At 47.3% G+C, this 22,006-nt stretch overlaps 5 protein-coding genes across 13 annotated transcripts; 2 read left to right on the top strand and 3 right to left on the bottom strand.

Annotated features, from left to right (window-relative positions):
- Positions 1 to 136: 136 nt before the first annotated feature.
- Positions 137 to 9,085, bottom strand: LOC144214811 (vesicle-associated membrane protein 3-like). Of its 3 annotated transcripts, none has more exons than XM_077743499.1 (12): positions 9,025 to 9,085; positions 8,196 to 8,375; positions 6,413 to 6,497; positions 4,425 to 4,494; positions 3,316 to 3,395; positions 2,546 to 3,024; positions 2,411 to 2,467; positions 1,703 to 1,737; positions 1,189 to 1,303; positions 909 to 1,067; positions 377 to 428; positions 137 to 308 (listed from the first exon to the last, which is right to left on the bottom strand). In XM_077743499.1, coding segments are annotated over exons 8-12 (345 nt in total). In that variant the 5' UTR covers positions 1,705 to 1,737; positions 2,411 to 2,467; positions 2,546 to 3,024; positions 3,316 to 3,395; positions 4,425 to 4,494; positions 6,413 to 6,497; positions 8,196 to 8,375; positions 9,025 to 9,085; the 3' UTR covers positions 137 to 291. The 3 variants fall into 3 exon arrangements, with proteins under 3 accessions (XP_077599625.1, XP_077599626.1, XP_077599627.1); XM_077743500.1 differs by having other exon boundaries at positions 2,554 to 3,024; XM_077743501.1 differs by lacking the exons at positions 4,425 to 4,494; positions 6,413 to 6,497; positions 8,196 to 8,375; positions 9,025 to 9,085 and adding an exon at positions 3,530 to 3,547.
- LOC144214807 (protein FAM131B-like) lies at positions 5,662 to 8,691 on the top strand. Of its 4 annotated transcripts, none has more exons than XM_077743489.1 (9): positions 5,662 to 5,702; positions 5,804 to 5,839; positions 5,960 to 6,056; positions 6,770 to 7,126; positions 7,202 to 7,357; positions 7,434 to 7,585; positions 7,705 to 7,830; positions 7,894 to 7,992; positions 8,176 to 8,691. In XM_077743489.1, the coding sequence occupies exons 3-9, from the start codon at positions 5,966 to 5,968 to the stop codon at positions 8,377 to 8,379; spliced, it is 1,185 nt and encodes a 394-aa protein (XP_077599615.1). In that variant the 5' UTR covers positions 5,662 to 5,702; positions 5,804 to 5,839; positions 5,960 to 5,965; the 3' UTR covers positions 8,380 to 8,691. The 4 variants fall into 4 exon arrangements, with proteins under 4 accessions (XP_077599615.1, XP_077599614.1, XP_077599613.1 ...); XM_077743488.1 differs by having other exon boundaries at positions 5,960 to 6,065; positions 7,708 to 7,830; XM_077743487.1 differs by having other exon boundaries at positions 5,960 to 6,065.
- LOC144214805 (tyrosine-protein kinase STYK1-like) lies at positions 8,980 to 14,015 on the top strand. 2 transcript variants are annotated; one of them, XM_077743486.1, is made up of 11 exons: positions 8,980 to 9,199; positions 10,097 to 10,152; positions 10,270 to 10,458; positions 10,536 to 10,736; positions 11,029 to 11,213; positions 11,308 to 11,379; positions 11,482 to 11,687; positions 11,763 to 11,803; positions 12,303 to 12,399; positions 12,467 to 12,696; positions 12,821 to 14,015. In XM_077743486.1, the coding sequence occupies exons 2-10, from the start codon at positions 10,098 to 10,100 to the stop codon at positions 12,660 to 12,662; spliced, it is 1,242 nt and encodes a 413-aa protein (XP_077599612.1). In that variant the 5' UTR covers positions 8,980 to 9,199; position 10,097; the 3' UTR covers positions 12,663 to 12,696; positions 12,821 to 14,015. The 2 variants fall into 2 exon arrangements, with proteins under 2 accessions (XP_077599612.1, XP_077599611.1); XM_077743485.1 differs by having other exon boundaries at positions 8,981 to 9,199; positions 12,467 to 14,015.
- Positions 12,738 to 16,662, bottom strand: LOC144214800 (uncharacterized). Of its 3 annotated transcripts, none has more exons than XM_077743478.1 (13): positions 16,453 to 16,662; positions 16,086 to 16,207; positions 15,759 to 15,992; positions 15,451 to 15,591; positions 15,321 to 15,384; positions 14,655 to 15,253; positions 14,510 to 14,597; positions 14,289 to 14,443; positions 14,095 to 14,152; positions 13,793 to 13,865; positions 13,478 to 13,640; positions 13,222 to 13,354; positions 12,738 to 13,161 (listed from the first exon to the last, which is right to left on the bottom strand). In XM_077743478.1, exons 2-13 carry the CDS (start codon positions 16,200 to 16,202, stop codon positions 13,010 to 13,012), a joined length of 1,977 nt encoding a protein of 658 aa, XP_077599604.1. In that variant the 5' UTR covers positions 16,203 to 16,207; positions 16,453 to 16,662; the 3' UTR covers positions 12,738 to 13,009. The 3 variants fall into 3 exon arrangements, with proteins under 3 accessions (XP_077599604.1, XP_077599606.1, XP_077599603.1); XM_077743480.1 differs by having other exon boundaries at positions 15,321 to 15,381; XM_077743477.1 differs by having other exon boundaries at positions 15,321 to 15,591.
- A 250-nt stretch (positions 16,663 to 16,912) lies between these two features.
- On the bottom strand, positions 16,913 to 21,755 carry LOC144214803 (solute carrier family 2, facilitated glucose transporter member 1-like). Its single transcript, XM_077743483.1, has 11 exons — positions 21,536 to 21,755; positions 21,389 to 21,470; positions 20,280 to 20,387; positions 20,019 to 20,179; positions 19,697 to 19,937; positions 19,441 to 19,603; positions 19,172 to 19,359; positions 18,998 to 19,102; positions 18,823 to 18,921; positions 18,550 to 18,753; positions 16,913 to 18,420 (listed from the first exon to the last, which is right to left on the bottom strand). The coding sequence occupies exons 2-11, from the start codon at positions 21,401 to 21,403 to the stop codon at positions 18,118 to 18,120; spliced, it is 1,587 nt and encodes a 528-aa protein (XP_077599609.1). The 5' UTR covers positions 21,404 to 21,470; positions 21,536 to 21,755; the 3' UTR covers positions 16,913 to 18,117.
- Between the last annotated feature and the right edge of the window lie 251 nt (positions 21,756 to 22,006).

The raw sequence follows: 22,006 nt of genomic DNA, 5'->3' as shown, positions 1-22,006 counted from the left end.
GTAATAAAAATCGATATCTCAACGATACGTTACTGCCACCTAGTGGCGACACTAGATATAAATTGGAATGACATTAAATATAAATAAAGGAGCTAAATTCACTGATTTCCAACATTGCAGAGTCCAAACAAGACAGTCAATTTTCCACCATTTATCTCCTGAAACACAAATGTGCTGCTTTGTCAGCGCAAATACATGAAAAAGGAGGTTCTGTAGTGAGCAAAAAGTCTGGAAATCACAATCAAAATTTACTGAAGATCACGATGGGAAATGAAGAGGATCCATCGCAGGTCAGTAGAAGAAATACACTGAGTAGAAAAAAATAAAATAGAATTAGTGATGTCATTTGAACTCAGGTTCATCCATTTGGACTCACAGAATATGACGCCAAAGAAGATGATGCCAACCACAGCCATGATGATCATCATCTGAAAGACATAGGAGAAAAATGACATTACTTACTACTTTGCAATCAAAACAAAGAGCAAGCATATTTTCTTAGCATGGTTTCAATTGAAAAGGGAGGATAAAGCGAGCGCTAGCTGGGTGGGATGTTTGAGATTAGTGAGAGAAGACCCGCCCGGGCACCCGCTCGTGTGCCGGCGCTGGAGTCACGTCACAGCTGTTCACAGCTTAATCCCCGGCGTAATCCGGATTGGCATTTCCCATTTGCTGATGCTTGTCACTCAAACTATGATGTGACTTGCCTTGGCCTGTCCTCATTGGACACGTCGTCGCCTACGCTTTCCGGATGACAAACAGCACCACTAAAAATGCTAAATCTCTGATGCTAACGCTCGCAATTAGACAAATCGCCATGAGAAATGAATCCCATTAAAGTCAACCAGTTACCCACCGAATTCCATTCCTACACTTTACCCAAATCTCCAGGAGAAAGGTGGTCCTACCTTGCAGTTCTTCCACCAGTACTTGTTCTTGAGCTTGGCGGCGCTGCTCTCGAACTGCGAGGCGCCGGCCTGCAGGGCGTCGGCGCGGTCATCCAATTCCGACAACTTCTGGTCACGCTCCAGCACCTTGTCCACGTTCACTCGCATGATATCCACCACCTAGAGCGCCACTCCAAAAAATGGCATCGATTAGAAAGGGCGTCCAATCCATTTTCCCAAAAAACGGAAAGGCAAATTGCGACAAAAAACAGAAAAGCTCCCCGTTTTTCCCGTTTTTCACCTCGTCCACTTGCGCCTGCGTCTGCTGCAGTCGTCTGTTGCTGGTCAGGTTGGGGGCCGGAGCTGCGGGACCCCCCTCAGAGTCCCCCGCAGTTCCTGTTGCATCCTGAGTAGACCTGAAAAAAACAATTGTAATGGTAAGGAGTGATGTTATTGATATCTTTCCATAGTTGAAGTGTTCTTCGCCCACCATCAATGGGAGTTAATAGCATTCAAATGAAACTAGACTTGACCAATCACATGACAGCAGAGGCCCAATGACGTATGTTACGACATGCAAAACATAAATCGAACACAAATACACAACAAACATTCACCTAACAGCACACAAATCACTAAATACACATAACAATCCGACTGAAAGTCTCTTTTTGGTAAAAATGGATGGCATTTTGACATCAAATGATAAGGATGAAGTCACATTCAACAGGCACATAAGTTAACTTTGTGTGCTTTTAAATAGAATTTTAACAAGAAAATGGAGCAGAAAAAAAATGAAATGATGCAGTACTCACATCTCAGATGCACGATGGCGATGATGTTGATAATCCTGCCCGGGACAGATAGAAGGGGAGGGGATGGGATGGATTTAAAAAAACAAATGCAATCTGGGTGGGTTGGAAAAAATAGCACGCATGCGCAACAAAATAATGAGACAAGCCGACTTTCAATTGATGACTTTTACTCTACTGCTATCTGTTGGCTCATGTGCGGCATTACATGAAAACAAGCATTAGTCTCATTTTATAAGTAAATGAAGACGCACAGCCATGTTGGTAGTGGCAGCATTCCCATCAAGCCAATGGCTAGTTAGACATTAAAACAAATTAACACATTTCTAAGCTTCTTTTTATGAGATTTATAGTGTTTGCTAGCAATAAAGATCATTAAAATATTAAAATGAACTGTATTTGCAATACAAAGTTTGTGATCACTCAATATGGAGATCCAACAGTTATTGCTATATATGTCAATATACAATATTCTATGATAAAAATAATAAAAAGTAAAAATGATCTTGTGAGTTAAAATTAAAAATACATCTTGGGTTGAGAAATAGGATAGTTGTGATGAAATATGAATGGTAATGCATTGACTTTGATGGGAATTTCTACAACCTCAGGGCGGCCATATTGGTGGGGGCAAAGAAAGGCATTTTCATCCTTTTTTGGCAGAAAGATATAACGGATTGGGATTCAAAGTATCAAGATTTATCACCATACCGTGGTTATTGCCAGCTCCCTCCACCTTTTATCATCTGATTCAAGTCATCTGCCCATCTGTTGTGGAAAAAGACATTTGACATATATTAAATTGCACTTTGAGTAGGTGCAAAAATCACCATAAATGGGGTTCACCGTCTTGCCGTTGTGATTGGACGTTGTGACAAAACAATCATTGTCACAGAGGTGGGACGTCATCGCACGAGTTGCTGGGTGTTTCCCGGAGAGACCGAGGTCTTCGTCCTCATTCGTCCTCTGACGCACTTAACGCAGCTGTGCACACACACACACACACACATACACACACACACATCTATAAATAGTTTGTGTTTGTCTTGACAAGCACAACGTTTCTCCCCCCCTGTCAGCTTTTTGCTCGTCTTCTCCTCCTCTTCCTCTCAGTGGCGTTCGTCTGGGCGTCTGAGCGTGAGTCATCTTCGACTTTGGCCGATCGGCGACGGCAGAATCGCAGCGCCAACTAGAGGTCGGGCAGAAAAGTGGATAGATCCCCACAGAACGTTTCTTGGCAATTTGTGTGTGGGTGGAGCCTATTCAGCTGGACTTTGGGAGAGTTTATAGCTGGACCGGGAAAATGGTGGACCCATCACTGATGCCTGTGTAGAGAGAAATGACTGGTCACCAATCAATGGCTGGTCATCCTCCGATAGGATAGCGCATACAGATCAACATTGGACTGATCAGAGAGGACTCATATATCGAAATGACTGGTCACCAATCAATGACTGGGCATGAATTTTGGGGCTCACACAAACCCAAAAAAGTGACTGGTCGCCACCAAACTAGCTGTGATTGACAGCGATGAACATGGATTGCATGTCTGTCATTGCCAAAACTGGCAATGAGGTCAAAGGCCAAATAACAGGTCATGTCATGCTCATACAAACCATGAGTGATTGGTCTCCATCCAATGGAATAGCAGATCCAGGAATGGACTGGTCGCCTGATAACACCACCACTTAGGGAGCTGTTAAAAAACAAACAAAAAAGACACAATTGAGAATCCATTGGCATAATACTAAAAGGACAGGCCACCATGGCTCATAAGTAATGGGTCACCATCCAAGTCCAAAATCCCCAAGTAAACGTCACCATGGTTACCGAGTCCACGACCAGATGACGTCAAGCACCCGCCAGCCGAGTCATGTCTCCCGCACATTTTCCTCTCCCGGTGCTTTTTGTCCCTCTCGGAACACGGCGTGGCGCGGCGCATGCGCAACGTGACGACACGCCGGCGTGACGACACGCCAGCGAGGGCGTGGGCGCGCGCTGAGGAGAGAGCGGTGCGCGCACGCACGCACGCACGCCGCCTGGCAGTCACGGCGGAGGAGAAAGAGAGGAGAAAGAAAAAGAAAAAAGCAGGAAGGAAAAAAGGAGGAAAGAGGAGAGAAAGATGGCCGTGATTCCCGCCACGCCGCACCCGCGTCACTAGGCAACATGGGCTGCATCGGATCCAGAAGCATCAGTAAGGCGCGCCGAGTGGACGGACGGACGGGAGTGTGCGTGTATACATGTGTGCGTTAGTGTGTGTGTGTGTGTGTGACGACACGGCCATCAAGGTGCTCAACGTCACGTGACGTCCTTCTGATTAGGCTGTTTTTTTACACGCGCTAATTTCTAAGTTATTGGCGCGTGCGTTCCCGGGAATTGAGTAGACGGTGCATTTTGGCGTCATGGCCAATTGGCCCCCCCACTCCATTCCAGTCGGAGCGTCTTGTCGTGCGACTTAAGGTCATTGCACCCCCTCCCCCACCTTTCCTCACCTTACTTGTGGCGCGTCAGGGCCGACACGTCATAAACGGGAGACGCGCGCAAACACGCCAGTGCCGGATGAGTCAGAATGGGGCGCGTGCGTGGGGTGCATGACTTGCTCAGGTGTGTTTTAAGGTACGGGCACGTGTTGAGTCTTCCACATGCGGTAATGATTATTATTATTATCAAATGGGTATTTTAGGTGGCTTGTGATTGGCTAACCATTGATTCAGGGTGTCCTTACCTGGTGCACATAGTAATCTGGGATAGGCTCTAGCACCCCGTCCACCCACGATCCTTCAGGGTAAGCGGTTCTGGAAAACGAATGAATGAACATATATTTAGAATATAAAAAAAAATATATACATTCTTTCAGACAGGGAAAAAGTCAATAAATGACATTTATTATGATTATTATTGAAAAAAATATTCTAGTTTTCCCAAAACAGGAAAAATAGGATATAATTAAAATAACCTCAACCCTAACAATGGCAGTCTGAATGGATTGGAAGTCTATGGACGTCAAAGCAAGTGAACGAGTTGGCTTCTTGAAAAGGTCAAAGGCCAAATAGGGCGGGATGTTTTCATCATCCTGGCATTTTTTGCTTGTTATTATGTCGTTTGACCTTGCCATGTCATTGATCTGGGTTCCCGCTGGTCACTTTGCATCAGGTTTCCATCCTTTTAAAGGCCATTTCCTGGCCCTTTCGAAACAGAAAATAGGAGGAGAGGGGTCCTTTTCCTAAGCCCCACCCACCCACCATCGAGAACTCCCCGCTGACACGCGCGGGATCTATTTTTCGCTTCTTGGAGGAAAACGTCTGCCGACTTCCGGGCGACGGCCTGCGCTAAAAATAGAAAGACGGCAAGACGGAGGTCAAACAGAGGAGGATAGGAAAAAAGGGGGCCGGCCAATTTGGGTCAACCGCCAGATCGCTGTCCGGGTTTGTTGGGCTTTTGGCGCAAGCGTCTGGAATGATGGCAAACGAAAGAAGAAAAAAAAAAAAGGCCGCCGCCTGGTGTTTAGCGAGTAGGTCGTGAGGAAAAATGACAGCTGGGAATGTGCTAATTCCTTGTCGACTTCACACAAACATGTCTGCCTCATTAGGGATGATTCAAAGTGTTTTCTAGGATGATTATTCTAGAGTCGTGGGGGGCAAAAAGAATACAACATTTAAAAAGTAGTCAACTTTTTGTAGCATCTTGGGGCCCGGCTTCATGTAGAAAACTAATTTGGGACGCAAATCTGGCTAGTTTTCGTAGATATTCCATTCAGAAAAAATCTTGTGACATCACAACCAGAATTGACCACCATTGCTTAGCTTTAGTATATCAATAGCAAGCTAGTACTTGATACACCAAGTGTGTTTTGATGTTGCCCTATTTCATCCACGTCTTCCTCCCCTTAACGATTTTCTTTCCTGAAACTTGAGAAGTTAAAAAGGTCATATTTTGAGGTTGAACGTTGTATTTGTTTTCTTCAGCAGTCGATGCGGTGCCGGTGCGGAAAGATGGAGATCAGGTAAAAACATCTCCTGTGCTGACTTGCAACCAAAAGTGCACGTATCTTCAATCTTTCCCTTCTTCTATTCTTCCGTGTTTTGTGTTCCCGGTCGCCATTAGCATGGTCGGACCGACTTTTCCTGGGAAGGCATCAATGTGAGTCTGCTCCCTTACTATTCCGCCACTCCTTTTCTAAGCTTGGGTGTTAGCCTGCTAGACTTTCTCACATTCCGTCCGTCTGTCTGTCTGTTCTTGTCCTCATTGGCCGTGTGACAGCTGTCCATGGAGGATACCACGTCCATCCTGCCGCGACTCAAGAGGAAGCCGGCGAACTCTTACGGCATCGGCGCCCTGGCTAAGTCGTCTCTGACAGGTGTGTCAGGTGTGTGTCTGTGGCGGTAACGTCTCCCCCATGTCGCTCCGCTCTGCTCACTCCTTTTAAGCTCTTTCGTATACGTCTCTCGTGCATTTTCGCAGTAAATTTAGTATCTAAATGTTTTTTTAAAATCTATCTGATTGCGCCAGAGCTACAAAATATTGGACTTAAAACATAAATAAAAACATACGAGCTACAAGGAGAGGAGGCGGAGTTTGGAGTTGACATGGCTGCCCCCTCCAGACTAAACCACACATACCCCCACATAACCTTTTCCATTGGCGCACGCCAATGGCATAATCATAAACGGACCAATCAAATGGCCCCACTTAGTGAAGTAAGAGTTGACTTACTTTGAAGGAAGAACAAGCCAAGCATTTCACGGGTGTGTCAGTGTGGTGTCCTGTCAGTGGGTGGCGCTCTCAAGCTTTGTGGTGCCTGATGAAAACACAACAGCAACTTAATCATTCATTCACAAATCATCCATCATTTCATCCAAATGACATGCATTGCAATGAATGAAAACATGATTTCCTATAAGGAAATAGTAGGGTAAAAAATAGCTGCAATGGCAGCCATGTTGGTAGGGGCAACATTCCCAAGCAAGGCAATGGATGAAGTCAAAACTTGCTCATTTCTTCACATTTTTTGTGTCGTCTATAATATTTTGTAGATTTTTTCAAAAAAATAAGACTAATTATCCTTGCCAGGCGTGTCCCGCTCCATGAAGGACAAGGTGACCAAGCCCACGGCCATGGCGCAGGGTCGCGTGGCGCACATGATAGAGTGGCAGAGCTGGGGCAAACCATCGGCAGGGCCCCCGGGGGGTGCCGGTCGCAGTAACCTACAGCGCGAGAAGGAGCGGCGCCTGGAGAACGACGCCTACAGCGACCTGAGCGACGGCGAGAAGGAGGCGCGCTTCGCCGCCGGCATCATGCAGCAGCTGGCCATCTCCGAGGCCACGCTCTTCGGATGGGCGTCGGCCGACGACACCCTGGCCGGCGACTCGCAGTGCGGCAGCGTGGCGCACCTGAGCGACGTCAACCAGGACAGCATCACCAGCAGAGGTATGCCACCACCGCATATCGCCATCCCAAAAGGACTTATTACTTATGCCTCCCCTCCGCCCCTCCGCTACACAGACCAGATGCTCCACCAGTCGTCGGCGGACGTGTGGCCGCACACGTACGTGTCGCAAGGCCTCTACTGCCTGTCCTCTTCGGACGCGTGGGAGCCCATCACCAGTCAGCCTTCGGGCCTGGCCTCGCCGGCCGCGGGCTCCTACGTAGTGGGCGCGGGTGAGACCCACAGGCCTGTTTCGCCACAACGCACACACACACGCTGGCTCCCATGACTTTTCTACTTTTGGATCAGGCAGCGGCGCGGGCAGCACGCCGGCCGAGGGCTACGATTCGAGCATGAGCGCTTTCCTCCAGCAGCACAACCAGCTGCAGCAACTACAACAGCTGCAGCAGCTCCACCAGTACCAGCAGCAGCAGCTGCTGCAGTACCAACAGCAGCAACAGGTGGCGCCGCAAAGACGATACCACACACACCATTGGCTCATAACCACATCTCACTGTGAGGCCATACAAAAATGATAGGCTCCATCCTATTTAAGGCCATTTATCTTCAATGTGTCAAGCAGTCGCTACACAGTGCTTCCCATTCCCTGCAAGCCACGCCCAACAGCACCATCCACAGCCTGGGGCTCCCCGCGCACCCCCGCCTGGCTGACCTGTGGGGGTCGGCGCAAGTCGAGGCACACCAGGTAACCCCCGACGCTCGACCCCTCGAGCGAAAGGTCGCATAACGGAGCTTCTCCGCATTACAGGTGGAGATGCAGTTGAGCGGACACGTGACGGAAACGTCGGGTGGCGAGGGCGAGGCGGACCTCCAACCAGAGGACGAGGAGGAGGCGGAACTCACAACGGTCAGATCTGATAAATGCCTCCAAATTGTCTAGAGACCAATTGTGGGTCATCACTCACTAATAACATCAGGTCTTTTTCAAATCCATTCCACAATATATCATTTTTGGATTATTTTTGACTAAAATCACAATAATCGTCTTAATCCGGATTAATTGAGATGGAATTGTTCTTATTTGGGGCAGGTAGAGGAAGTCACACTGACCTTAGAGCCCAAGCCGTACCCTTTGACCTCGTCCTCGCCGTCCACCAGAGGACCCAGCCCGGGGACGCCGGCCGAGCGGGTCCCCTTCGACGCGACGTCGAGCCTCGTCCAATCGTTGGAGGAAAAAGACGAAGAGCCGGACGAGGGCGCCGCCGCCGCTGCCGTGGTGGTGGTCACCAACTGACACCAAAAAGACAAACAATGACAAAATAGCCTAATAAGAAATCTCGATATTATCCGAGCCCCGCCCTCTACTTTACTCGCAGGGTGTGAGGAATATTAATCAAGCAAAAAAAACATTAAAAAAAACACGTTTGGACATTTTCGGGGGACAGACGACCAGCAGACAAGAAGTGGACGCACACCAGAGGCGGGACAAAGAGGTTGTGTCAATCATTTGCAAATTCCTGCCGGCGTGGCTAAAACGCAATGTTACAATGTATACAAGGTGATAACGTATATATATAATTGCTTTTTTAATAAAAGGTAAAATATATGAGTGTCTTTTTGGGAGGTACTCTTACATTTAATATCATTAATACTACAATAGATATGGTCATTCAGTCATACGTATAGATGTGAAATCTATTTCAAGTGAGATCAATATGCTTGTGAAAATATGTTTTTGTGGGTGTGGCAAAGTTTCGGGGCGTGTTCTATTTCGTGGACGTGATTGCAAATGATATGATGCAATGGGGCGTGTCCCATTTTGGAAAGTCATCTCATTAGTCAGCAAAAAAAAGGCTCGACAATATACTAGAACGTGGACTGGTGGCCAGGCGAGCAAAATCCACAGCAAACCAATGACATTCCCGAGATGTGAACTCACCTGCGACTTGACGTGCCGGCTTTTAGGTGAAGGGTGTCAATCGAGTGGGCGGAGCCTAGAAGACAAAACACTCAGGCAAACAAATTCCAACAGTGAATGCAAGTACGTATACAACATGAGAACAGCTCACTCACCATGAATTTAACACTGGAGCGGACGCAGACATATTGCCCAGGTAAGGTGCCTCTTTTATTTTGCCTACAAAATACACAAGTAGTTAATTATATATCATAGTGTCAAGCAAATACTACTGTTGTCACAATACTAAAACTTTCAACTAGCTATTTATACTCCAAAAACATATTCAATTCAATACAATATCATGTTAGTACTATATAAAAACCATTAAGTTCATAATTAACTCTACGGAAATACTATATACAGTAAATATAGTATATACATACACATGTTTATATACACACACAGAGTACTACCCAGAAAATTAGCTATCCTGTTGCACTTCTGCTTATAAGGTGAATATGACATATTAAATTAATGAATAAAATGCAAATCAATATATTTCCATCTCAATAAAAGTTCATGGTTTCATATTTTATATTAAATACAAAATAAATGACGTCATTCGAATTATTTGGATAGTACCAATATATGTGTGTACTGTGGAAATAGATGTGCGAAACCCCAAATGTATTTATAGTGTATTTAAAAGATACTACTTTAAATTAGATTATCTACTGTTGTGAGTGTGTGTTTTAATGGGTGTGTTAGAACCAGCATGAAAGTGGCTTCAAACTGGTTCTGTCACATGGAAATGCTTGGTCCCTCCCACGCGTCAACGCATAGCCATTCGCAAGCGTACCGAAGTTTAATGAGAAAGTAGCAATTTGGCATGTAGGCAAAGAAAGGACAGCTAGAAACTTTACTGCCAATCAAGAATTTCAAAACAAGAGCGGACTTCCTGGTGCATTTCGCAAGAGGTTTGACCTGGTTTTATTGGCGCCATGACAGCTGGAAAGCCCGTCAATCCATCAAACTACAAATAGGCTGTTTTTTTGTTTTGTTTTGAATAGTATGAATTCTTTATCCCCCAAAACATTGTTCTTTTTTCCAGTATGTCGACCAACGCAACAACAAACAGCACATGTCAAAGCGGTGACGATTTGTGTGGTAAAGTCTACCATTTTTTTCACCAGATTTTCCTACCATCAAATTTCAAATACTTTGCATAGAAAATCTCTTTTAAAATTCAATTGACGGCTCTAACGGAAACATTTCTGACTGCAGAGGTGGTGACGTATCGCCTGGACGTGATCGTGGTACCCACGGTCCTCCTCGGGATCAGCGCCATCATGCTAACCATCATGTTCATCTTGGCTTACCGCCACCGCCAAGGCGTGGCGAGCGCCGCCGCGGCCAGGGCGCGTTACCGCGGCCGGCCGCGGAGGCGAACGCGCCACTTACAGGGGATTGACGGTAATACGATACGCAGCGCGGTGGTTTCTTAGCACTAAAAAGCCGATGAGGAAAAAAAAATGTGATTTCCTCTCTAGCGCCCCCTGGAATCGATCCGTTGGAACACGAGGAGGTGCCCATGGCGGTTCATCGGAAGGCCATCGGCCCGGATTGGCGCCCGGGCCCGTTACGGGAGGTGACGGCGCTCCCGCGGACGCTGCCCGTTGCTAGCGACGACAGTTATCTACTCTACCGGGCGCGAATGGAAAACAAAGGCGTTGTACTCAGAGTGCTCAAAGGTGAGTTAGCAGGGTTGAAATAATTGATTCGATAAATAATTGGGATAAAATAAGATTTGATTGGACGGCAAAAAAGACCAAACTAAAAAAAGTTTTAAAAAAACGATTGATAATACAAAATGACGATTAATTGGGAATAAAGTGTTCGTTAATGATTGAATGAACTCTGTCTATTATTGACAATGACATTGATTAGTACTATTTGTTACTTTTGAAATGAATGAAATATAAAGTGTACTGATACTTGATCATTAATTAGACAATACTGACCACTGTTTGTCGTCCCATTTAGACTCAGCCAGCGCAGAGGAAGAACGTGAATTCCTGAGTTTCGCCTCCTTTGTGTCGGGCTTGGGGCCACACCCCTTTTTGCCGGTCCTGCTGGGCGTGGCTTCCCGCCCGCCGCCCGTCATGATGGTGATGGAGGATATGAGGCACCGGGACCTGCTGAGATTCTTGTGGAAATGCAGACGTAGCGTCAGTACCTATTTTACCTTCATCTCACTCTATATTGTTAATAATTTTTTATATTAGTCATTCAATATACGGATTTTGTTTGGGATATTTGCAGGATGCGTCCTCGACTTATAAGATGACAGAGAAACGAATTTTCATCATGGCAGCTCAAGTCGCTTCTGCCTTGGTAGGTCCGCATTTTGTGAAATATTACAAAATGTTTGATTGAAATGAGTTTTTTTGAAGTATTTGTATACTATACATCTGAGGGATGATCTTGCAATGTTAGGAGTACCTGCACAGACGACGTTGCGTTCACGGCAACGTGGGCGCTCGCAGCGTTCTGCTCAGCGGCGACCTGACGGCCAAGCTGTGGGGTCTGGGCTGCGCCCACCGCCGACGGAGCCGGGCGCCCGCAAGGCCCGGGTCCCAGCTGAAGAAGTGGCAGCCGCCCGAAATGCTGACCCGCGGAGACTCGGGTCCCAGCGGAGACGTGTGAGGCCATCGCGAAGGCCCCCTTTTTATCCCCCCAAAGACGCCAAATTGACACGTGCTCTGGCCTTTCCACAGGTGGTCCTTTGGGCTTTTGCTATACGAGATGAGCACATTGGGTGAGTCAAGTTTTGCGAACAGGAAATCATCTTTTCCAAAAAAAACTTGGACTAAACTTTAAATACTGTATTGTTAGTTGACTTTTTATATCATATTTAAATGGCCGTATTTTCTGGCATATAAGCCGTATTTGTCACTTTAAAAAAATACTGAATCAAGGGTATGGCATACATCATGTTTTATAGTACATGTATATTTTTTAACATTAGCAACAGAATTAATATTCATGAAATAGAAGTCATAAGATATGAGTTAGTTATTATTTTTGGTGCAAGAAATGTATTATTTTGCTTAGAAAATGCACACCAATACAAAATTTACCAAAAAAAGGTATAAAATTTCAAAAATTTTAAAGAAAAAAAAATACACTAGTAAATATAGTTGATATTGTACTATTACCAGAAAACAAAACACAATTTGAACGTAAACGGCTTAGAACATCATTATCAGCCAACGATTGAATGATGAACCAATGTATTAATTATGTTGCGGTCCCAGGTGACCCCCCATTTGGCGAGGTGCCCTCCACTGACCTCCAGCGTCACATCCAGAAAGGAAATCCCCTCCGACATCCGGCAGGCTGCTCGGGCGCACTGTGAGTACGGCAAACGCACTGGCACGCCGTCGCGTCCACTTCTGACGTGTGGCGCTCCGGCCCGCAGTTTCGCCATCATGTCGTCGTGCTGCCGGTCGAACTCTGGACGCCGCGTCACCATGGCGACGCTACTGAAGAAGCTACAGGACGGTGGAATGGAGGCCGACGGGAGGACACCCATCCGGGCCGCCGCCCCCTTGGACCTGGAAATGTACATGCGGCAGGCGGGCTATGAGGACGCCTACAACTACGCTGTGCTCTGATTGGATTACGCAGTGCAAACTTGTGTGTGTGTGGGTGAGAATCATGTCGGAATATCAGAAATGAAGCAGCAAGAGTTGAAAAGAAGACAAGAGTTCAACTATTCACACATACAGTACAATTACCAACATGTACACTGAAAACAGACCGTGTGTTACAGGAAAGTCCGAAAAACGTGAGTCACCAATGCCAACAAGGAAGTCCGGCATGTAGAAGAAAAAAAAAGTGGACACCACCAAGTGAAAAGCAAAGAAAAGTGTGATTTGTCTTTGTTCAGAGAGTTCCATTAGTCAGGAAGTTGAGAAGAAAAGTTTGGAAGCGGGAGCGCAGGAGAAGTGGAGCGGGTGCCTCAACCTCGCAGGCTGTCAATGTGGGCGCAGATCTTGAGGGCGGGGCCTAGTTTGATGTTCATGGCGGCCAGGAGGTGCTCCTCCGTCAGTAGTAGAAGCGCCTGTCCGTCGATCTCCTGCGACAGGAAGAGCGAGGCCAGATCTTCGCAGCCTAAAAAGCACCACAAGGTCACAATAATTCACAGGCGCAAACATTTGGAGAGTTTCCCACCTTGGAGGGAGCAAATAAACTGAGACACTTGTTCCACCGTCCAGTGGGCAGGGCTTGGAGGGGTTTGAACTGGATTTGGGGGGTCACAAGAAGTGTCTTCCTCGCTGTCGGAGTGACTGGAGTCAGAGCGGCGCTGTAAAAATCACAGGTTTTCTTATAATAGAGCTCCAAAACAATGTTTTTTTTCAAAGTACTCAATTGACAACAATAGGTGTTTCATTCCTTTAAACTGGGAACAAGATCTTCTTGGTCTCACCTTGCAAAGCATCCGGCTTGGAATCTCAGAAGCGGCATTTTGAGAGTTGATTCGCGGTCGCTTCCACGTCTTCCTCTTGGCCAGGTGGATGTCTTCGTCCTCTGAGTTGGAGACGTGACTTTGAGACTCCCAAGATAGTCGATGGACAAAAGACAGTTTATTCCTGGGGAAGTAAAACAATGAAAGAATGGACCGATTCAACTGATGCACAAAAAGTGTGATTGTCAAAGTAGTTATGGTGGACACGGAGTGAATCCTAATGACAATTTTCTTGGACTAAATTCAATTATAGTATTACACCTAGATGTTTTATACCTTTTTGAACAGGATATGGAGCAAAACCTTTTGGTTCCTTTCACCAACTTGGTACAGAACTGGCACTTTAGTCCTATAAGGGGAGAGAAGAAGCAAGACTGTGATGTCGTTCAAACTTGGTTTTGATTCATTGAATATTTATATTTGGATGAACAATGCTTATTTTGTCAATTTCTCTATTTAATTGCCTATAGTGTGCAAGGTACGATTAAAACATGTTACTTTTTAACTCATTTGTGATTAATAAATCAAAAAAAGTGTTAAATGACCATCTCCAAAATTTGAAAAATATATTTTTTTACCTGTTGCCAAGGTACCAGAATCTTCCTCATCGACGTGGTCCTTGATTGACCCGCACACCTGTCAGTCAAAAAGAGGGACAAAGTGGTCATGAAATGGGTTGTGAGCACCAGCCAACATGGCCACATAAAATGGATTGGACATCTATCATCATCATCAACGAATAAAGAGCTAGGACGTTCATTCGAAAAGTCACCGGAAAGGGTTGAGCGCCTTCCTGGATGACGAAGCCGTCGATGACATGCGTCAGGACGTGCGGCTTGACCACCGCTTTGGGAGGCGGAGCCTTCTCGCCCACCCCTCGGACGCCCTGGGATGCCGGAGGGGGGAGGGATGGGGGTATTGTAGAACCTGCAAGAATGGAATGACCCCTAAAAATTTCTGAATTTGATCAGATAAACTTTAACTGCTCACCACCTGCGTCCACTTTAGCTGAAGTTGAGGAGTCCCCTTTTGATGGCGGTGGTTGCCCATACGAGTCGTCGTCGAAACACGCCGCTGTCGGCTAGGAAAGCTCAAATTAAGTTCGATTGACAGATGGATGTCTTGAAGTTAACCTCACCTGCACTTTGGAACTTTTTGGGGCGTCAATGTCGGCAGGTGCCATGCTCGCCTCGACGCCTAAAGTTGAAGGGGTGCTCACGGCTTGATTTGTAAATTGTGAAGGCAAGAGAGGCGCTGGCGTTGGCGGACTTAGGACGCCGCTTTCTCCAGAAGGGGCGACCGGGTCGGATGATCCGAGGAAGATGGAGGTCGTCTCCTGGCTACGCCCGGCGCGTATGAGGTGAACAGGGTTGTGGGGCGTTAGTGGGAGGCTGCTTGCCGGCGGGGCGAGCGCAGTTCTACAAGGTAGCTGAAGAGGGAAGGGCAGTCGCTGAAGGGTCTTGGGCTGAATGGGGACCGGCCCGTTGGCGTGGGGCACCATGTCGCCGCCTGCCGTCCTCTTCTGCAAGGGCTGCACCACCAAAGTTTGCGCGCTACCCGCCGCCGATACCGAAGCGGACGTCAGGACCAAAGCGTGCGTGGCGGCGGGCGCCAGAGTCCTCGTAGTCAGGGTTCTCGTTCCGTGTAGGATGACGGCGGAGGATTTCAAGTGAGAGGGCGGAGGGTAGGTGGGAATCTTGATGGGGAACGGCGAAGGCGGAGTTGACTTGTTGGGGGCTGCAAAAGTGACAAAAAAAGAATTTGTTGGTGTTGTATATATGACAAATCACAGGGATTTGCTTACCGGCATGAGGCTTTTCAGAAGCCTCCATTTTGATACATTTCGGACCGGATAAAATCTGCGTCTGCTGAAGACACGAGTCAAGACGGTGGACGGGGGAACTTTGTTGGCCGCAAAAATGGCCGTCGCTAACCGGCTCGCTGTCCGTTTGACTGCCGGAGGAGGTCGTGGTCGTCACTTCCCGCGCGAGTGACGTCACGGCGACGGTTGTCGGCACGCCGCCCGGCATGAAGATCAGCTGGGAGGAGATGGGCGCTCTCAGGGTGCGGTTCACCTGCGGGAATGAGGCGCCACAGGGGTTAAAAACATGATATTGATCACTTCAAATGGAATCAGTATGGTACATTTTAATGCAGTTGATGTTTCATGAAAATAAACACAAAAAAATGCTCAAATACATTTAGAGTAAATAAAAATTCGTATTAAAGTTGTAAAAATTACCCTGAGGAACATTTGACCACGACCCCCGGTTCCACCACTCAGCAGCAGCGACCGGCTGACCGTGGATGTTGTCGCCGCCGTCGCCATGGTGACGGCTCGACCGTCAGTTGCGGAACTTGACGTCCCACCGGTGACTGCCGTGTTGTTGACCTGAGCTTTGTCCATGTGCTGCTGCAACATCAGCTGCTGGAAGTACTGAGCGGCGTGCGGCTGCCTCTGCAGGGCTTGCAAGGCCTGATTGGGCAACCATAAACATGATTGGTCACCAATTCAGCCTGCCTGCCAATGGCAATGAATGCGCCCCTCCCAACAAAAAAAATGACATACCTGCACGGCTTGCTGTTCATATAGCGACATGGAGCGGATTGGCGAGGGGCGGGCACCATTCACAAATGTGTCACTCTCATTGGCTGAGCCCTGCCGTTGCTGGCCGTCCGTCTCCATGGTTACTAAGGGAAGAATGATTGACTGATGTCAATACATTTTCTTAGTAGTGCAACTCTTAAAATTGTCTTCTGTTAAACTAGTAATACCACATTGTCTTGTCAACATCCCTCAGGCAGGCCTCACTCAGCCTAATGGACCATTTAATTACCTCTAGTGTCCTTTTTCTAACGTTAGCTGGGCTGACTGAGAAGCTTCAAACAAGCTAGCGCTAACGTTACCGTGCTGGCGTCCCGAAGCGGTACCGAACCTGTTTGCTGGTCGTTGTCTGGACCTCTATAAACGGTTATCTCGTCGGCGACTCGTTGCTCTTCTAGACCCGGTTTTGCTCCTGGCTTCGGTTCCACGTCGGGTTTCTTGGGGTTCCGCGTCGAGTTTCTTGCGGTTCCAGCGTCTTTGCTAGCTGGAATGGAACGGCGCCGAACCGGCGACACACCGGAGCATAATGAGGTCGCCACGCCCACGTAGTGACGAAGAAACCCGAGTGGACACGAATCAGCTTCGGGTGGATGCTCGAATGTTAATGTTATTTATGATTTGCAGTCACAGACATCACATCATTTTATTTTAGTGTCATTGATAAAATGTTATCTGAATATGAGTTTCACATCCAAAAACTCCACTTTTTGTGTTTCGGTAGATACTGTGCAGAATTTATTCACGGAATTTTTTGGTAAAAACACAAATAAAGCACAGACAATTCTCACGAATTGCAACAACACGTCGCCATTTAAAAGTCAGACCTGGAAGGTTTGTTTCTGACGGGCACAACAACACACAAGCATCATACTTACAGAAAAAAAAACACTGTCACAAACAACGCAATGCAAAATTAATCCAGTGATTCTGAAGAAAAAAAGGCAAACAAAATTGTGGGAAAATACATTTTGTGAACAAAAATGCTGATTTGTGACCGTGGACAAAAGAGTGCAATGAGTGCTTCTAAAATTTGACTACAGAATCACATTTCTAACTTGCTCTATTTTAAAAACTTGATTTTCCTGTGCAAACAATTCTTACAGCAGCTTGTAGGTTAAATATGATTTTTAATCTTGATCTTTCAGAATATTTAGATGAACTAAACTATTATATTCTTAGCTACGAATAATTATTTTTAGGGGATGGGATTGTACTTGTGGATTTATACATCATATTGTCAAATTATGCTTCTTCTGTGACCTGAAATAAGTTTGTCACGAGTAGACGTCCAATCCATTTGAGATGAGAGCACGACCATTCCTTTCACCTCAAATGGATTGGTCGTCTAGCACTGTAAAAGTGTCTGTCTACTGGATTGCACATTAGCTTTTGGAAATTAATATCATTTTAGATATATAGCTTACTTATAAATATCTATAGCTTTAATATATACTCTGTTTCTATATTTGTGTATTTATAAATAAACTTTTCATCTAGCAGTGTAATAAAATAGTATTTTCGGCAGCGATATCATTTGTAATAAACTATGGAGGTGGTAAAATGAGAAGGGAAAAATATCCTTTGGTACTGTAGATGAAAGCCAAACAATAACAACAATAATGCCACCAAAATGGCCGACCTCACTGGGGTGTCAAACTGGTGGTGGCATCGTGTGCATTGACTTTTTTGCCAAAATAAAATAAAGGAACTCCTCTTCCCAGAAGCCTTTGCCAACGATAACGCAACACTGTGGGACACGACAAGCGGTCGCCATGGTAAAATGTGACAGCGCTAGCAAGCACGCGATGTTAGCATTAGCAACGGGGTAGCGAAACAACACCCGGCCCTTGCCCCCGCCTTATCTTGTGGCTACACCAATCTTACAAAGTTACGCACACACGAAAATATTCCGAAAAGTCGGCCACGCCCCCCACTTACGACTGTGGCCCCGCCCACTTCGGCGGAATGTCAAGTGAATGTCGCTTTCGGGAAAAGTCTAAACGCTCTCGACCGCGGCCGACTTTTCCGTGAAGGGGGTGGACTCGCCGGCACCGTTGGGGCCCGCCAGGGGGACGACGTCCTCCTTGGACTTCTTTTCGGTGTCCTGGGGCGGGGTTGCGGGCGCCAAGGGGCGGGGGTCCTCAGGGGACGAGGCGGGTGGGGCGGCGGCTCCGCCGAAACTACGGGCGATCTCGTCGAAGGTTTTACCTTTAGTCTCCGGGACTTTGAAAAAGGTGAAGACCAGGAAGAGGACTAAGAAGACCAGGAAGATCAGGAAGACCCAAGGGCCACACAATTCCTAAACAAAAACAACACAACAAAGATATTTGACCCAAAATGAGTCCTTTTGTTGATGGTAAAAGTCTTTTTGGAGTCTCTCAGTCAAAACAAATGTAAAGTGGTATAATAAAGTTTTGTTTTGATTTACCACAAGTTTGGGGAAGCTGATCCCGACCAAGAAATTGGAGGTCCAGTTGCAGCAGCCGGCCACGGCCATGGCGGCGGGGCGCGGCCCCTGCGAGAAGAGCTCGGCCACGATGAACCACGGGATGGGACCCGGCCCCAGCTCGAACATGGCCACAAACACCATCACCGCAAAGATGGCCACGTAGCTCATGCCGGCCACTTCTTTCTACTCCGGGGCACATGACCAACACGTCAGGGTGGGGACGACATAAAAAATAACGGCTTGCTCGGTCACCTGCAGCAGCGAGATGGTCATGAGGAGAGCGGCCACCGCCATTCCGCCCAAACCCAAGAGGTGAAGTGTCCGCCGTCCTGCCTTTTCCACCAGGAACAGCTAAAAGTGTGACATTTTCCCCCCAAAACAATAACAATAAATATCCTTTGATACAGGTCAAATAATTTTCACCCACCGAGACGACGGTGAAGACGGTGTTGACCACGCCGGCGCCAATGGTGGCGTAGATGGGTTGGCGAACACCCGCCGAAGTGAAGATGCTGGTGGAGTAGTAAAAGACCTGCAAATGGACGGGGCCAGGTGTCAAAACAGCAAGGGACCGAAATTGACGATAGCGGCAGCGACTCACGGCGTTGATGCCTGACAACTGCTGCGAAAGCTGCAGCATGACGGCGATGAGTAGCGGCTGGCGGTATGCAGGGCAGCGGAAGAGCTCCGGGATGGTCACCTTCTTCTCCAGGGCCATCTTGTTGCTCTCTTCCTTCATCTCCTGGAGGTCGAAGCTCACATCCTCGTTGCCGCGGAGACGAACCAGAGCTGCTCATCGAAAAACATCGCGGCAATTAGTTTTTTTTTTCATTGGGGTAGCGACATGGAAGCACGGTAGACGTCAGCGACCTTTGCGTGCTTCTTCCTCCCGCTTGAGGTTGATGAGCAGGAAGCGAGGGCTCTCGGGGCAGAAGGGCAACATGAGGCACTGCAGCACGGCGGGCGCCACCGTCAGCGCCAAAAGCAGCGGCCACAGGCGGGACGAACCCAGCAGCCCCTCCAGACCCAAAACCTACAAAATATTTTGTACCATTTCAAAATCATGGTGTAGAATCTTTTTAAATCGTAGTCAAGTTTCAATTTACATCAAAAAGAAGTCACCCACCTGAGCCAAGAGGATCCCGATGACCACGCCCAGCTGGTGGAGGGTCCCAAAGGCGCCCCGGAGCGGGGTGGGCGACAGCTCGCCCACGTACATGGGCGTCAAGCCGGTAAAGAGTCCACAGAAGAGCCCGATCACCAGCCGCCCGGCAATCACCATCTCGTAGGACGCGCAGGTGGTGGACAGGCCCATCAGGCCGCCACCGATCAGCGCCAGGATGTTGACCAGGAACATGGAGCGCTTCCTGTGGGGCGGAGGACGTCATTTTGGTGGCCAATCCGGCTGACGGCCCTCCCTCCCTCCCTCACTACCGGCGTGGACGCACCTGCCAAAACGGTCGGCCATGACCCCCACACTGAAGGAGCCCACCATGCCGCCCACGCTGAAGATGGCCACGGTGACGCTCCACACCACCGTGCAGACGCCGGCGTCGATGGGTTGGCCGTAGCGCTCCATCCACGTGTCGTTAAAGAACGAGCGCAGTTTCTAAAACAAAAACAAGGCACAAATAGGCATCAAACTTGGTGCTTAAAGCGAGTTAACTCCATTTTGAATGACTTCACGTCCTTTATTTTTTGACACCAACCTGTTCAGGTGCATTGATGACGCCCGTGTTAAATCCAAACTGCAGCGAGCCAATGACGGCCGTGGTCAAGGAGAAGAGCAGGTAGCCCGTCACCTGCTTGCCTTCCGACTACAAGACAAGAAAAATAAAAACAAGTAAGCGGATTGGTCACCATTGGTAAATGATATCATCAGTCCGCTTGTTTCTCTCCGGGGAATTGGTGGCTTCATTAATAATGTCAGCATTGGAATTGGATTAGTCTGTTGTCGGGGCAACGGCACGTCCGCATCTGTCACCTACCGAGCAACAACCAGCGACCTTTCCAATTTTTATTTGTTTCTTTTGTGCAGCGTCAGCAATGACAGAGCAGGAATCGGAAGAGGACACTTTTAGGACACCCGGTGGTCATATGATGTCTTGTGTGGGTTCAGATTTTGGCCAGTAGGGGGCAAATCTGAGAATCTTGAGGGATTGTTTTTATTTTTTAATTGGCAAATCTGAGTAGACCAGCATCACGCAGTCAAGAAATCGATAAAAAAATCACAAAAGTACCACATAAGGAGACTTTTTAACTAAATAAAATAATAAATTGTGGCCTCATAAGTGGAAATAGTACTTGATTCTACTCAATCTCCTCAACAAACTTCATTAAAAGGAGGGTACATTAGCATTGTTATCTTGACTACTAAAAGAGGGAGAATCCTATTTCTACTCCCAAAGTCAAGGAATCCAAGGCAAAGGTTGTAACCTTCCTCCTACATCACAATCAACATTTTGGATAATCCCATCAGAAGAGGTCAAGGGTTAACCTTATCTCCACAGCAAACACAATACAAGACTCTTCAGCACCAAATTAAGACTGAACAATAAATATCATCCAATTTAGGCCTTTATCTATTAAATTGATAAGAAAACAATGGAAATATGTACCATTAATCTGGTTAATCTCATTTCATATTTCCATTTAAAAACGTTATAAACAAAACAATAGTCTTTTTTTCCTCAACCACGCACAAACTAAGATTTTTTTGGGAGGAGGGAGGCAAGAGAACATCATGTGACACCGGGAAAAAGACAAGAAATCTTTAACCAACTGCAAACGACCACAAAATGAAGAATCCAACACTAACCTGCTGTCCTTCCATCTTTTTCCTCCTTATTTCTAAGCTACTGCTGCTGCTGAGGTGGCCACGGAGTCCTTATAGCTCCCTTCTGTGGAGAAACGAGAGCGTTTAGTCGGGGCGCTGTCCGCGGTGCTGACCACAGCATCCACTGACCTGTTTTGTAGACGAAGCCGACGTTTGTGTCTTCGTGAAGCCCGGCACGTCCACAGCCAATCTTTTTTCCTCCGTTTCTACACGGGAGGTGGGCAAAGGAGAGAGAGAGATGTCGTGACGTGGCCCCGCCCCCGCGCTCCCTACGTGCGCGCGCATCCTCCAATGTATCGATGGCCGCCATGTCCTACCATGGCAGCCGCATGCACGCATGCGGTTCGAGTCGTTTGATTAGGGATACCTACGTAGGGTTATTGTTGCTACTCGGTCAGCTGGAGTGACGATGCACATGCGCAGGAAGAGGTCAGGAGCCAGTCTCATCTTCCGGTGATGCATCACGTTGTAGGCGACCTTGATGGATGCTGATGCTGCGGGTGATGACGCAACACAAGCCATTACCGGGGCAACAGAGCATCTGTGGAAAGAAACTTTGTTTCTGTTAAACATTTTGATCGGTTTTATTTTACATTGACC

Source organism: Stigmatopora nigra, chromosome 21 (assembly GCF_051989575.1).
Source record: "Stigmatopora nigra isolate UIUO_SnigA chromosome 21, RoL_Snig_1.1, whole genome shotgun sequence".
In the NCBI taxonomy this organism is placed as follows: domain Eukaryota; kingdom Metazoa; phylum Chordata; class Actinopteri; order Syngnathiformes; family Syngnathidae; genus Stigmatopora; species Stigmatopora nigra.
Note: the sequence above shows the minus strand (reverse complement) of the source record. Positions and strands in the feature narration are given on the sequence as shown.

Excerpts from the sequence above, each read along its gene's own strand:
- LOC144214811 (XM_077743499.1), bottom strand. Across the intron at positions 1,068-1,188 it reads CGCAGGCGCAAGTGGACGAG|GTGGTGGATATCATGCGAGT; the intron begins GTGAAAAACGGG and ends GTGGCGCTCTAG. Across the intron at positions 429-908 it reads ACTGGTGGAAGAACTGCAAG|ATGATGATCATCATGGCTGT; the intron begins GTAGGACCACCT and ends TATGTCTTTCAG.
- LOC144214807 (XM_077743487.1), top strand. The coding sequence starts at position 5,966 with ATGGAGGATACCACGTCCATCCTGCCGCGACTCAAGAGGAAGCCGGCG. Across the intron at positions 7,358-7,433 it reads CTCCTACGTAGTGGGCGCGG|GCAGCGGCGCGGGCAGCACG; the intron begins GTGAGACCCACA and ends CTTTTGGATCAG. Across the intron at positions 7,831-7,893 it reads CGCAAGTCGAGGCACACCAG|GTGGAGATGCAGTTGAGCGG; the intron begins GTAACCCCCGAC and ends TCCGCATTACAG.
- LOC144214805 (XM_077743486.1), top strand. The coding sequence starts at position 10,098 with ATGTCGACCAACGCAACAACAAACAGCACATGTCAAAGCGGTGACGAT. Across the intron at positions 10,737-11,028 it reads TGTACTCAGAGTGCTCAAAG|ACTCAGCCAGCGCAGAGGAA; the intron begins GTGAGTTAGCAG and ends CGTCCCATTTAG. Across the intron at positions 11,214-11,307 it reads TGTGGAAATGCAGACGTAGC|GATGCGTCCTCGACTTATAA; the intron begins GTCAGTACCTAT and ends GGATATTTGCAG.
- LOC144214800 (XM_077743477.1), bottom strand. The coding sequence starts at position 16,202 with ATGGAGACGGACGGCCAGCAACGGCAGGGCTCAGCCAATGAGAGTGAC. Across the intron at positions 15,254-15,320 it reads TTCTGAAAAGCCTCATGCCG|CCCCCAACAAGTCAACTCCG; the intron begins GTAAGCAAATCC and ends TCACTTTTGCAG. Across the intron at positions 14,444-14,509 it reads TTCAGCTAAAGTGGACGCAG|GTTCTACAATACCCCCATCC; the intron begins GTGGTGAGCAGT and ends CCATTCTTGCAG.
- LOC144214803 (XM_077743483.1), bottom strand. Across the intron at positions 20,180-20,279 it reads TCATCAATGCACCTGAACAG|AAACTGCGCTCGTTCTTTAA; the intron begins GTTGGTGTCAAA and ends TTTTTGTTTTAG. Across the intron at positions 19,938-20,018 it reads ATGGCCGACCGTTTTGGCAG|GAAGCGCTCCATGTTCCTGG; the intron begins GTGCGTCCACGC and ends TCCGCCCCACAG.